Raw genomic sequence first — 15,237 nt, forward strand, 5'->3', positions numbered from 1 at the left:
GTGATCTTTAGACTGTCCATGTGGGACCATCCTTATCAGCAGTGAATGATTTTCAGGTGATGAAAACTCCAAACAGTGGCTTTGCTCCCACTGTCTACAAACATACAGATAGGTGGATTGGCTATACTAAAAGACCCTTAGATGTGAAAGAGTGCGTTAATTTGTGTGTGCAGGGTGCCCTGTGATGGACTGGCATCCCGTTGAAGGTGTGTCCCTTCTTTGGGATAGGTGCAGGATCCACCACAACCCTGAAGAGGATAAAACTCCTACTGAAGATGAATGGATGAATGAATTTTGATAGAGGTGGGTTGGGATTTCCACCACTGTAACTGAATTTAAAGTAAATAAATCATGGAACCTCTGGCTGTGGACTCCTGACCCCACCTCGAGAACCACTTTTTTTCTTTGTCTGAAATACTGGTAATTGTGAATGTAATGTAAGTCTACACGATTTTTGATCATTTAAGGACAGTATACTGTAGACTCCTTGGCCTTGCTGGATACACAGCCAAATATGTTCCCTGGTTCTGTTGATTTATTTCCTACAAGCCTCACTCTTCTTAGGGGTCCTGGGGCTGTAATTCCTGTATTTGTACTTGTTTAGTACTGGTATCTGTATTTAGATTTAAACATGCAGTGGATGGTCTAAACCAGAAGATTTTTGTTTTGAAGTAGAGATGTTTGATGGACTGTTTAAAAAAAAAATCTTGCTCAAGCAGATTATTTTTGTTTGAGCCTGTCTGCAACATTTTCTCATGAATTTTGTTGGTTTCCCAAAATATAATCAAACAATTCGCCTCATTTAAGCCACCATGACCCTGACCAGGCAGTTACTAAGGATGCATGTACATTTACATTTATGGCATTTGGCAGACACCTTTATCCAGACAGACTTACGGAATAATGAATGAATGAACATTGTAAATGCATCATTCTCACATACATGACTGGCTGTGCTAGAGCGGGTTGTCCTCTAATCGCAGAGTTGGCGGTTTGATTCCCAGCCCACGTGTTTTTGGGCAAGACACTGAACCACAAGTTGCTCCCGATGGCAGACTAGCGCCTTGCATGGCAGCTCTGCTGTCATTAGTGTGAGCGTGTGTGTGTGAATGGGTGAATGATCCAACGTTTTGTAGAACTGCTATACAAGTGCAGGCTATTTACCATATACATACATGGTCTTTCTGTGTACCGCGAGCTTCATATCTGTCCGCTTGCTCACATGAAAATAAAAACCTTCCATTGCATAAATGTTTTGTTGCGACCAAACCAAACTTCTCTGGCAAGCATTCTACCAAACAAAACATTCATCCATCCATCCAGCTTATCCTACACAGGGTCACAGGGGAGTCTGGAGCCTATCACAGGGAGCTTGGTGCACAAGGCGGGGGACACCCTGGATGGGGTACCAACCCATCACAGAGCACATTCACACACTACAGACAATTTGGAAATGCAAACCAGCCTACAACACATGTCTTTGGACGGGTGGAGGAAACCAGAATACCCTAAGGAAACCCCTGAAGCACGGTGCAGAGGCGGGATTCGAACCCCCAACCCCAGACAAATGTGCTAACCACTTAACCGTTTGTTTTAACATTGATATTTAAATGTGAAGCATATGTTATTTAGCATTAATAATGTTATATATATATATATATATATATATATATATATATATATATATATATATATATATATATATATATATATATATATATATATATATATATATAATTTGCATTTTTAAGTGGCTCTTGGCTTCTGGGGGCCCAAGGCAGTTGCCTACCTTTTCTTGGTGACATGTCCACCCCTGCCCCCAACAACACATAACAGAAACAGACAAGTTTGTTTTTGGATCTGTTTAGGACACAAACATCTTTTTCATACAGCTTTATGTTTTCATAGACGGCTAATTAAATCCCTAACACATATGTGTTCAGCGAATATAACATCTACAGTATAGTTCCTGCACTCATATTGTCGAATTCTCAGTGTGAGCATCTTATATACATATATATATATATATATATATATATATATATATATATATATATATATGTGTGTGTGTGTGTGTGTGTGTACTCGAAATCTAGACGAGCAGGCTACATGCAGCATACAGGCAGAGAGTGCAATTTGAGCCACAGCCACGGTGAATGATTTTCTCGCACCGCTGCTTTAATCTTTGACGGGGATTCCTGTTCTCAGTGCTGCTCGCTTTAGCTGAGTGACAGATGTGTGTTGCCCTTTTAAGAGGCGCGGATCTCCTCTGGCTCCGTGACGTCATGACAGTGAAGGCTCCAGCCCTCCCCCTCCTCCTCCTCCTCCCCCTCCACAAACGCTGAGCGATGGTCGGAGCGCAGTCGCGCTTATGGGCGAGACACACTTTCTGTTTTTTTCTTCCTCGCACCAATCGCCAAGGAAACGCTCCCGCGCTGAAATGAACCAGAGCCCGGTCTTCTGCGCGGATTGACACGGAAACTTTTACGATGGCCGCAAAGGCGCAAAAGTAGCCGCAAAAGAGCACGAGAGAGACTGCGAGCGATATATATATATATATAAATATATATGTATATATATAGAGAGAAGGAGAAATCTCTCCGCTCAGCTCAGCTCGCCACCACACGCAGGCGCAGGGCTAGAATGTACGCGGTGAGAGCCCACTGCAGTTTCTAACGGCGAGACGTTTTTATTTTTTCTTTTTTCTTTTTTTTTTTTTTTTTTTTTTTTTAAATATACAGCAGAGTCGGCCTCCTGAAATCCGTTTTGTTTTTGTTTTCTTTCCCCCACCTCTCCTGCTCTTCAGTCGCAACTCTGTTTCCGAGGCTGTTGTTTTTGAACCGCTGATAGATCATAATTATGGCGGGGAAAGGGACATCACAAGGCACGGGAATATTGCTGGTGACGGCCAACGTCGGCTCTCTCTTCGAAGATGTAAGTGTCTCATGTGAGGCTCGTGCACTTTGCTTGCAACGCTTCTGTGATCTGATGCCTTGTTTTTGCAGCAGCAGTCATTCAAGTCCTGTGCACGCGCCATCTCTCAGCTGACCTGATCCACATGCATGCATGCATGCTCTCACTCTCACTCTCTATCTCTCTGTCTGACTATCTATCTATCTATCTGTCTCTCTATCTATGTTTATTACACTGTATATGTATATATATTGTGGGAAGTGGTAGCTCAGTGGTTAGTACGTTGGACTTCTGATCAGAAGGTTGTGAGTTTAAATCCCAGCATCACCGAGATGCCACTGCTGGGCCCTTGAGCAAGGCCCTTAACCCTCAATTGCTCAGTTGTACAAAGAAAATGAGATCATTGTAAGTGGATAAGTGCGTTTGCCAAATGCCATAAATGTAATACGTGTGTGTGGATTTGATCACTCCCTAGCTTACCTCCACTAGTGTTATTCTCAGGCCATGGTGATGGAAACTTCCCATTTTCAGCTTTCTGAATGAGACTTCTTTTCTTGCTGAGAAGAAGCTGCATGCTTGTGTCAGGATAGTTTTTGATCTGCAGCTCTGTCTTCTCCTCCCACACCTGCTCCTATAATCCTGGCTATGAACCTAGACATTTCAAAGACAAAATGTGGCTAAAGCATAGAAAGCAAAGCCATCATGCCGTGCCGTGCCATGCTATGCCATGCCATGCCAGACTGCTGACAGAGTCTTACTCCACACTTTGATACAATGCTGTCATGGTTTCTATGACCGGTCAGTGTAATCCAAGCTGTGCGGGAAATCGTGGTATCAAATGACGGATAGATTACTATATTTAGTTCACTATATCATGATAAATAGTGATAGCTGTTGAGTAAATAAGTGTAAATGAAGCAAGTGTACATGGTATGCTAATTTGTTGCTATGTTTTCTTATTTCACAAAAAACATCTTTGGAACATGCAAAGCAGTAAGAAAATCGGCACTTTGTAACGTTCCCCTCCCCCCACGTCGCTATTAAATGATTGTCGCTAAAGTTGTCGAATTATAAATCCCATGTTGGTCTATTTATTTATTTATTTATTTATTAAATAAATTGTTGCATTCATTCATTCATTCATCTTAACTGCTTTATCTTGGTCAGGGTCACGGTGGATCCGGATTCTATCCTAGGAACACCGGGCATGAGTGGGAATACACCCTGAAATGGGTGCCACTCCATCGTAGGGCACTGTGGCGTGTACACACACATTCGCACAATTATTCAAACCTACGGGCAATTTAGCATAGCCAGTCCACCTTCCGGCATGTTTTTGAGAGATGGGAGGAAACCAGAAAACACTGAGGAAATGTACACAGACACCCTAACCCTATCTAATTAAAACCAGTCTCAGTTTATTTTTATAATTAGACTCTCAGTCCTCAAAAAAAAAAAAGAGCGGTGCTTGATCTTTCAGTTAAGAGATTCTCGGTTTTCCTTTTTGGTCGTTTAGGCATTTACATTTACATTCAGAAGTGCTTTGAAGTCTCTATCAATAAATGCATCATGGTACTTTTTTACCAGGTCACAGACGAAGAATACCATCAGTCAAAAAAAAACAACACCACCAAACTCTAGACTTATTGAACAAGGATGTGTTATAAACCTTCTGACAATATAATGTTCACGATGAATTGAAAATCTTTCAGACACAATGTCGGCTCTTGTCACTTCTAATATCTGCCTCCATTTGCACAGCTCCACGCTCTGTGGCCAGAATCGCAGAATCACAATTTTGCTGCCATTGCTGACCATAATAGTCGTTACAAAGAGGTACACACTGTGATTTTTAAAGTTTAAGACACACTGTGTTCTAACCACACAATAAGTAATCAGTAATACAACCTGTTTGTTACTGTAATCAGTCTGACTATATCAGCGAGATCGTTTATGACTGTGTGTAGGCCATAGGGCACAGTCTCTTCTGATAACTGAAATTAACTCTGAGCTTCCGTCTGTGTAACCCTGAGCAGGCTGTATCTAATGTTAATTTGGTGTAAACAGTGTAAGAGGCACTGTCTCTTCTGCGTGTGAACCTTTAGCCCTAAACATAGAGGGAACCCCCCCCCCCCCCGATCTCCACCCTAGTTTATAAATAGTTTTGCTGTCATGACTGCTGAACTTTGGATTCCTTATAGATATCACTGTTTTCCCTTAGCCAGATTTTATTTAGTTATTTATTTATTTATTTATGTTTACAAGTGAATGTGACTAAAATGCCCATATGTCTGCATTGCCTATCTTTCTCAGCTTTGCTTGCTGTGGATTTGCTTGCACGTGTACATTTTGAAATATATTTCGTGCACACACGTCGCACACTTGTTGTCAGTGGGACCTTTTGTGTACTGTGTACGTGCGTGTGTGCATGCGTGTGTGTGTCGTGGCAGGTGGGGGGTATGGGGCGTATTCCAATTTACGCGTAGGAAAGAAAAAGCAGGTAGCGCATATAGTCATTTGGTCATAACACTGATTTTGGCCTTGATCACTGAAAAAGACTTTCGCTTATTCGTCCAGTGATTGTGTGTTTATAAGCATGTGTCGGAAATCCAAGCTGTAGCTAGCAAGACAGATATTCTGAGCACCGTTAAGAATTTCATGCTCTTCAGGAAATATTAATCGCTTCTTTTTAGGAAATTCAGCTGATCTGGCTGCAGCCCAAAACGGCTCGATTGTTGCTGGAGCTGCCACCGACATGTCTACTAGTGTAAATGGTGGCAGCTAGGACGGTAGTGTACTAGTATAGTGTGTCGGATAGGTGTGTAGAAGGGTTTTAGTTTTAGCCCGCTTCATGTTTATGTGGTGCATAAAGCCACAGGACTTGTTTGCATGAGGCAGTTATGATGGAACAGTCTGTGTGTGCCAGCAGGATCTTATGAGCTTCATTTAACTTAAGAATAGGCCCTCCCAGTTTGCCTATTCAAATATGAAGAAAATGAGGCTGGCACGAAGTCATCTCGAAGTTTGTTTACTGATTGACAAGCAGCACACAGAAACAATATAGCTTATATTTCCAATGCTGATAACAATTGAACTGTATCTATTCCTGTATTTTTCTTGCTTTGTTATTTAAAGCGCACCTATTATGGTTTTGAAACGTGCCTAATTTTGTTGTAGAGGTCTCATACAATATATTTACAATGTCAAAAAACACTTTAATTTGCTCATAATTTAAATTGCAGCATTACTCCCCCCCCCACCCCAGTGTTAAATGATCCGTTGTAAAAGATTTATTCTAAACTCCTCCTTTCAGAGAGCATACTCTGCTCTGATTGGTCAGTCTGTTGTGATTGGGCTACCACTGTCAGCGAGCAGCCAGTGAACATCAGAAGTGGGGTTTTTAGTTACAAACCTACATAGGTTAGTACAGGAAGTAAGTCTGGAATTACTAAGGACTCGTTTCAGCTGTTCAGAATCGGTTCCTTCTTTTGGGGGTCAATAACCTCGTTTGTCGTGCACTTAGATTTTTCAAACTGTGCAGACTTTTTACATTCACAAACAGCTCTATAACATAATACATGGAAGGTAATAATTGAAAATCCATAGTAGGTGCACTTTAATGAATTTCCTGTCACTGGTTTGCTAAACTGACATAATGAACCTAATCATAAATTCATTAGTCAGTCCACCAGGCAATTGAAAGCTGGAATGTCCAATTAAGTCAACTAAAAGGCTTTAACCAGTACGTACAGGATTTCGGTGAGTTTTTTTTTGTGATTGTTGTGCCCAAAAATGCTTGATTTAGCTGTGGCTTTTAAAAAAGTTTGCGGAGTTTTTTATGCCTTTTTTTTTTGTTGCAGAAAACTACTTGAATTGGCAAAATTGCAGTTGCACAAAATAGTTTTGCACAGTCTTTCACAGTGATGTTTGTTGGTAAATGAGACCTTTGCGCTGTACTTATGTTTGATGCACGTGAATCGAAGAGAGCTTTGGCTGAATATGCGTTATGATGACGACACATGACGCGTCTTGGCCCAAGCCTGCTAAAAATCTGCGGTAGTTAAAAAAAAAAAAAAAAAAAAGGCAAGCTCCTCTGAATATGGCGGAGTTTCCTTGATTTTATGTTATTTTTATGTTATGTTTAAATCAGTCCCTCCCAGGATTTAGCTATTTTGCGATCACAGAAATGAACACAAAACCAAGCAAATATTCGGAGGAACTTGCAATTTTTCAAAATTACTGCAGATTTTCGGAAGATTTGGGCCAAGACGCATCATGTGAAGTCATCACAACTCTCATTCAGCCAAAGCCGTCTTCCATTCACGTGTATCGAACATGAGTACAGCTAAAAGGCCTCATTTACCAACAAACATCACTGCGAAATACCATGCGTAACAATTTCATGCAATTTAGGGATGAGCGATATCTTATCTTTTGTGATGTACCGGTAGAAATTCTCCCCAATATAAGAATTAGTTTTCCTGCAATGACAATAAAGCCTCGTTGATGACGTATTTCTGTGCGCGACGGTGTGTGACCCATTCGCAGCTCACATGCAGAGCGAAAACAAGTACGGTGGAAGGCGGACGTGAAGCTGAGGAGGAGTTTATCACTAAACGAGGAGCTAGTGCTACAATCTGGAGCTGGTTTAATGACAGAAAATCAGTTTTACTTTTAGATCAATGTTTGTGTTTCTGAGGCTCTCAAGATCACAGCTATCACTTGTAGCTAAAAACAGTGGTGAATGGTACTGTATTTATATCGTCACTAATGTCGTTATCGCAATAAATTCCAGAAAATATTGTGATATCGTTTTAAGTCCATATCGCCCATCCCTACTGCAATTTTGCTGATTCAAAAGCACAAAAACCTCCGCAAGTTGCATCGCAAATTTTGAAAAAAGCTGCAGCATTTTTGCTTACAACAGTCACAAAACAAAAAAAAACCTCTGTGAAATCCTGTACAGACCGTTAAATAGACATGTCAGATGAGAAGTTTATAGGTGTATTTGTCTTTGACAATTATAGTAACAGCTCCCTGAACCTGCTACTGTGAAAGAAAGAAAAATGCATAGCCTGGATGATTTGTCCACCTCTGCTAACTGCCATTTATATGTACAAATCCTGAAACTATATTTACATCTGAATGTGGAGGTGTTGATCATTTCATTTAGTTATAGCCCTGTAAAAGCTGAGAATTGTCAGTCACGCTGTGTATCTGTTATTATCGAATGCAACAATCTGGGTTCAGTTTGAGTAACGTCGTAATGGCACGATGCTTCCTAGAGACAGAGCTCTGAGTTTATGAGAAAAGAGACATTACAGTGTGTAATCATATCAGAAACACATCTCACGGTTCCTCAGCATGTTAGAAGACACAATTCCATTTAACAGCGTGCACATTAAAATTGCAATAAAGCCCGAAAGAGCAGAAAGCAATCATGTTTAATTTATTAATCAACCACTAGAATATGCACTGCAGTGTGGTGTGAGGATGCTAGCCAAACACCAGTGGTTTTGTTCAGTGCATGTCACACATGTTCCTTGAAAGAGGTAGCCTAAAAGATGTTTTCGTCCCATGAGTTCTGATGGCATATCAATATGTACGAATATCTTTTCATTGCACTTTAAATAGCATCTAAATCTAGTCGCTAAAGCACCAAATCCAAACATTTGCAGTACCTGAGAGCACTTTTATGCCTTATTAACTCACTTGCTGGCCAGAATCTGTGACTCAGCAAATAGTTTGTTTGTCATTTGGCTATGTTTGGTTTTACACTTGTGCATAATTAAGCAAAGCAAAAAAACCCAAAACATTTTTGATAATGTGTACGGTTTAAAGCATTTCTAAAATCGTTTCAGTCATTGGTCTGAACCGGACTGCAAGCACCTCGCTTGGGCTACTTCCACATTAATCCGGATAGATCTGAACACCGCATTTTCCTTTTATGGCGCTTAAAAAAAAAACGTTTTTGAAAGATTGCTCGGCTACACTGAAACATCTGAAAACGCTTACATAACTCTACTGCACACGTGTGAAAATGTGAGGGGCAAACCGGGGGGGCGGGGGTGGGGCAGACTTTCAGTACCACTTTTTCTCCATTTATTTAACATAAAATCCACACACTGAGTGTTACAAATATAAACTTCAGACTAAAACGTTACACAACTGTATGTCCAATTATATAAGACTGAAAAGATCCCAATACACACGCACAAGAATATATATTATTCATTTAGGATTGTAGTTTAATTCAGTGCTTTTTGTGCATCCATAAAAATAATGTATAAATACTTATATATAATATAAACTAATATATAAGTTTATATTGTATAATAGTATTTATGCATTTTTTTTTTATTTTTTATAAAAGGTAACGCTGACATAAACAGTAAACTGAAGAAAGTCAATGTCGGTGACTCTGGGTGTCTGCTAAAGCTAGCAGCGTCACGTTACGTGCGTATGACTTCATGCAGTGTCGACTAGGAAGCGGCTTAAACTTCCTGTTAGTAAAAAAAAAACCCGCTAATGTTCCTTTTGAAACGATATTACCTTTCTAAAATTCATACACTAGACGGTAGAGTGCATAATTTTGGGACACAACTTTATTATTTACTCTCCGAGGCGTGTTTTCAGAACAGAAGTAACGTAATGAGTAAATCTCCCCGTGCCATGCGCAGACCGACTAATCGATCATGAGACTCGTTGACAACGATTTTCATAATCGATTATTATCAGTTTTATCGATTAGTTGTTGCAGCTCTAGACAAAACGTAGAGAAAAAGAAGCGTTTTCAGATTTCTCTGGATTAATGTAGACGTTACAGGAGCCTTACGGGCTCTCAGACTAGTTGTTTGGAACGTGCCTGAGTGTGATCGTCATGTTCTCACTTGCCCAAACAAACTCGGGACACACCAGGGACTAAACATCAGAAATGGGACAAAATGAAATTAGCTTGAATACAGATGAGCTATTTGATTCTTATCTGCTGCCAGTTACACGTAAACAGATCTCAAACTGTTCATGGACAGTAAAGATGCTAGAAGGTCATTACAAAAACATTCGCATCACTCTCGCGTAGATTTCCAATCCAGTAACCAGCCACACTTCATGTAAACTTGTGAGCAGCACCAGTAGCAGAATTTGTTCGAGTGACTGTCAGTCTCGTTAGCAGAGGAAAAGCCTGATGGTGATTTTTACCTGCCGTCATGTCCCTTATTTCCAACAGACGTTTGCAGGAAAACATGGTTAACGAAAAGCGTTTGTTTGCGCATAGCGCAAGATTGGAGAAGATTTATTTGATTCAAGCTGAGGTGGATTAATTTGTGTTTGGAACATGGGCTATTTGCTTTGACAGCGCGAATTCACTGACGTGCATCTCTCGCTTACTTTCTCTTTCTCCGGTTCCCCCTATGCCTCATTAGCACTGTCTGCTTCTGCCGTGTTTTCATGAGAAATGCCAGTGATGTGCTGTATTTACGCAAGCCAAATAAACATGAATAAAAAGTCATCTGAAAGAAGGTCTGTCTCAGTGAATGCGTGGTTTAGTGCTATTACGAATGCTGAAGCCCAACACAAACAATAACTCCATTGTAGAAACTTGCTGAGTTTCCCTTTTAAAATAAATACGTGCATGGCCACAAGTCTTTCATTTTTAGCCACTATATGGTAAACATAGAGCGTGTGCCAGTACACTCATGTCAGGAGGTGAAAGTCAGCATGCAGGGTGATGTCTGTGTGTGTGTGTGTGTGTGTGTAGAGCTAAATAGTGTGCTACTGCTGTCCTGAGAGGTCGGTTGTTGGATTTTGCTTGGCCACAAAGGACTTTCAGCACTTCCCTGATGAAACAAATGGTTTAAGATGGATGGTAGTAATGGAACACGAGACCATGTGTTTTGACACAGATAGACGTTCCAGAGTTTAGTAGCCAGATGAGGACGTTTTGACATTCTTAAGAGCGAAGTGTCCGCTCGGTAAATCCACCACTAAATTAACGCACGCCATCTTCATCCTGCAGGCTTTCAAGTCTGGAAGTGTTAAAAAAGAACCAGTAATTGATCACGAACAAAGGACGTCAGCTTTCAGGAAGGAGAAGGAGGTTCGGAGAGTGTCTCAGGCTCTGGAGCTGTGGTGGAAACTTAATGAAAGGAAGATTATGTTATTTTTATTAGCGCTTTGCTTCCTCTCCGTGTCTGGCTGCTCATGAGTTGGAATTTCAATGGGAAAGGCTAATCTGGATTTCCAAACGTTGACGTAATCAGCATGTGTTTCCAAAGTGCCCTTTCTGCTTGTGTCCAAACACTCCAGAGATGAGAAGTTTAAATCTTGACTGAATCGTTTGATCTATTCTCCTCTCAGCTACCATGACGGAACTTTTTTCATATGGGAGAAAGTAAGTAAAGCCAGACTCCGGCTGTGCAGACTTTAGGGAACTGAGAGGAACAGGCAGAAGACTTTTATGACTTAGGGGCTGTTTACAAGACAACGTTTTCAACTAAAAACAGGAAACTTTTTAATGCGTTTTGGCTGTTCGTTTACACGACAACGGCATTTCGGGGCCTGAAAGCGCAAACCTTCGGGGGAAAAAAGTGCAAGTTTTTGAAAACGGCGCCGTTATCGTCTGTGTTAACGTACAAAAATGCGAATTTGTGAAAACGATAATGTCATGCGCACGCATATTATGCGTTCATTCTATAGGCATGCGTGCAAGTACTTTGAAACAAAGTGCGAGACGTTCAAAACTACAACGGCGGACTACAGGACTGCTTATGCTGCTCAAGATCGAGTTTACTGACGCTTCTCCTGCAAAGTGTAGATTTACTGCATCACTACTACGACCAGCGGAGACGCATTTGTTACATACGCCACATTATTAACCCACATGTACGCCGACGAAGGGGATTCAAAACGTGTGTTTGGGTAAGACCTGGGAGGACAAGCAGTTGGTGGGAAAACTTCCGCATGTCGAAAGCCTGCATAATAAAGCGTTTTTATTCGTTTTCACGGATCCATGTGAACGGGGATCATTTTGAAAACCGTCTGTACTCATAACCTTTTCAAAAACGCAAAAGGAAAAACTTTTAGTTTATGTTTTTAGTACATCGTTGTCGTTTAAACGTACCCTTAGCAAACAGTCAATATGCATTCACATCTAATTGGTCCTCGAGGCAGAAACGTTGCATTGAATTGCAGTGATGTTAGCTGGCCGATGTCACACTCCTCATGCATCTCTCTAACAAAAAGAAAGTAACTTATTACAGGAATTTTCCAGAACATATGTCGTCATCTCACATGGTTCACTGAGGCAAGCAACATTTGAGCTGCTCTTCTTAGATGAGTTAAAAAAAAAAAAAATCACTTCTTGGAATCACATCCAGAAAACGGTTAGATTTCAAATCTGTTTTCGTGTAACGGATAAGTGATGTCCTTGGCACAAACTTCCTCTTTATTGGGTAAAATTGAGTAAACATCTGGTCAGATGAGTGATATTGAGAATAATGGACTGACATCAGCTTCACTTTTATTCTTTAAAAAAAAAAAAATTTATATATGAAAGAAAAGGTATCTTATTTATAGACATTTACTACTGAATAGCTATGTTTCCATCCTTCTATTTACATGCGAATTTTGGGATATCGCAAAAAAAATAACCAACAAAAAAACACTGCATGGAAAAACCAGATACGCAGAAAATCTCTAAAATGTGCATAAAGTAATTATACGTGCAATTGAGGAGGATAACTTCTTTCGTTCTATTCATTCGACCACGATCGAAACTCCAAAGAAAATTCCAAAGAAGAGTGGCCTTTAGCAGTAAACGCATACATGTCTGATGTAACTGAAGATAGTGCGGCTAGTAAAACAAATATATTCTTTGTGAAGTTCACGTTTCTAGTAAGTGCAGTCAAAAAGAATCTTGCTCATGCAGAAATACAGACATGAGAATAAACACTTCTCCTTTGAGATCACTGAACCTGCCACACAGCCATGATAGCTGGTGACGGAGGGAAAATGAGCGCTTCTTCAGGTAAGGAAGTGAGATAAGGTGGAATATGTCCGTGTCAGGCACGGATCCAAAGTCAGAAGGGAATGTGGGAAGGCTGCCATCAAATACACACCCTCCCTAAGTGAGGCGCAGATAACCACACTTCCCTTACAGTGTGAGTTGAATGACACTTGGGTATCAGTTGAGAGCCTTGCAGGGGTGGACAAATGTACAATTTACCAGCCAGACCTCCTGAGCATGTAAGAGCTCCAGTGTGCTGCCAAGTCCTATATTTTCATTGCCTGAAAACTGACTACGCAAAGTGTGGTAGTTAATGTGATGCAATAAAATATGGCAAGTTAGTTAGCTAGTTTAAACACATTAATACAAATTAAGGGAAGTGAATAAGTATATGATTATCCTCTTCTAACAAAGTTTATAATCTAGCACACTGTGTTTCTACCCTCAGCAAAAAGTCAGCTAGTCTTTGGCCAATGTTTCAGCTATACACTGTGAAGCATGTTATAATGAAACATAGCTACGTACCAAATGAACAGTTTTCATTTTGCTAGAGTCAATGATGCTTAGACTTTTTTTTTCCCCCTTCTTTTTGGGGTTGTAGAACGGGGGGCCCTCTCTGCACGGAGTTTGCGTTGAGTTCTCCCCATGCTTCAGAGGTTTCCTCTGCGTACTCCAGTTTCCTCCCCCAGTCCAAACACATGCATTGTATTTCCAAATTGTTCGTAGTGTATGAATGTGTGTGCGATTGTGCCCTACGATGATTTGGTACCCCGTACAGGGTGTCCATCTCCTTATGCCCCGAGTTCACTGGGATAGGCTCCAGGCTCCCTGCGACCCTGTGTAGGATAAGAGGTATGGAAAATTAATGAATGAATGGATGGATAGTTGTTGAACCTTCTGTGCCAGTAAATACGAATAAAAACACTAAAAACCTGGACACAAAAATCTGCTTGTACTGGTTTGTCAATCTCTGCTACAGGTGGTAGCTGCTACAGTATGACCAAAATGGTCAGCTTTTGCTATTGTGGAATTTCTATTTTAAGAAAGGAGGCATTCTCTGTGTCGGTTCATTTTGGTGTTATAATTTACACCAGTATCCAAAATCAGGGAGTATGTGTTAATTAGTAAGGTGTAGTAAATGTTGGGTAACTGCCATTGCCAAGATGTTCCTCAAGATGACAGATTGAAGTTATTTATAGAGATATTAAAACCTTTATTCACACACATTCATTGAGTCCTGGTAGAGAACTGGTATTCTGCATATCTTCCCATGTTGGGCATGTTCATTAACACCCTGTATTTTTCATGTATTTAAAAAAAAAAAAAAAAAGTTTTTTATGAAAAAACACGCTCTCAAGCATTCATGAACTTTAACTAATATTGTGCCTGCAGATATTACTTAGGATTAACTGGGAGTATACAGCGCGTCCCAGCAGTCTGCCGTCTGTCTTTTCGTCTGCACTTCTTTTGGACATCCAGCACAGAGCTGTCAGAGGGAGGATCTGAGACCTGGCATGCTTGCTCACAATAAGTCGAACTGGGACTTGTGTGTTTTTTATTATACTGCTGGGTTGCAGTTTGGTGTCCCCTTACTACAGTATCCAGATGCAGCAGGGTGCGCAAACCATGGTTCATATTCTCCGTTTGCCGTGCGTGTTCTGACGTGCCGCATGGATGGAATGTAAACATGAAGCACGAATGAAAGACGTAAGACAGAGCTCGCTTAAAAAAAGGGTTGGGCTAATCACAGCCTAGTACAGGCAAAGGGAGAGTGTGTGCATGCAAGAGAGAGCAAGTTACATACATACTTACACAAACGTCTGGTTTCAGCTACTTTGCGTAGTTGATCCTACTCCACCTGGGTTGGCTTTGTTGATTTTTCCAGTGCTTTTCCATTGTCTCTGTTTTAATAGACACATCTTTGCGTGCGAGCGAGCGCAGATACACAGTGTGCTGTGTTGTCTTCATTTTGCTAAGAAATTTGTCCACACACTTTTATCATGGAGGCTGACAGGTGACCGATTGGATTGTTATTATTCAGCAATATGATAGTGCTAGAGATCAGCCAAGTGTTCATTGTTTCAGAATAAAAAGAGCAGGTCACCTCATGAAAGTGTTTATTGCATTTAGGAAATGCATGTTATGACCTCTGCTGTCCTAGTGGTTTGGAGGCTCTTGTTCAGTTGTGTGTGTGTGTGTGTGTGTGTGTGTGTGTGTATGTGTGTATATATATATATATATATATATATATATATATATATATATATATATATATATATATATATATATATATATATATATATATATATATATATATA

The 15,237-nt window shown here is 40.5% G+C and overlaps 1 protein-coding gene across 1 annotated transcript in view; it reads left to right on the top strand.

Moving 5' to 3' along the window:
- Nucleotides 1-2,328: 2,328 nt before the first annotated feature.
- Nucleotides 2,329-15,237, top strand: part of LOC108263413 (inositol polyphosphate-5-phosphatase A) — a 176,130-nt gene continuing 163,221 nt past the window's right edge. The window contains exon 1 of the mRNA XM_017464167.3: nucleotides 2,329-2,934. Coding sequence (XP_017319656.1) covers nucleotides 2,860-2,934 — 75 coding nt within the window. The 5' untranslated portion in view covers nucleotides 2,329-2,859. The remainder of the gene's footprint in view (nucleotides 2,935-15,237) is intronic.

This window comes from Ictalurus punctatus, chromosome 3, assembly GCF_001660625.3.
Source record: "Ictalurus punctatus breed USDA103 chromosome 3, Coco_2.0, whole genome shotgun sequence".
Lineage (NCBI taxonomy): Eukaryota > Metazoa > Chordata > Actinopteri > Siluriformes > Ictaluridae > Ictalurus > Ictalurus punctatus.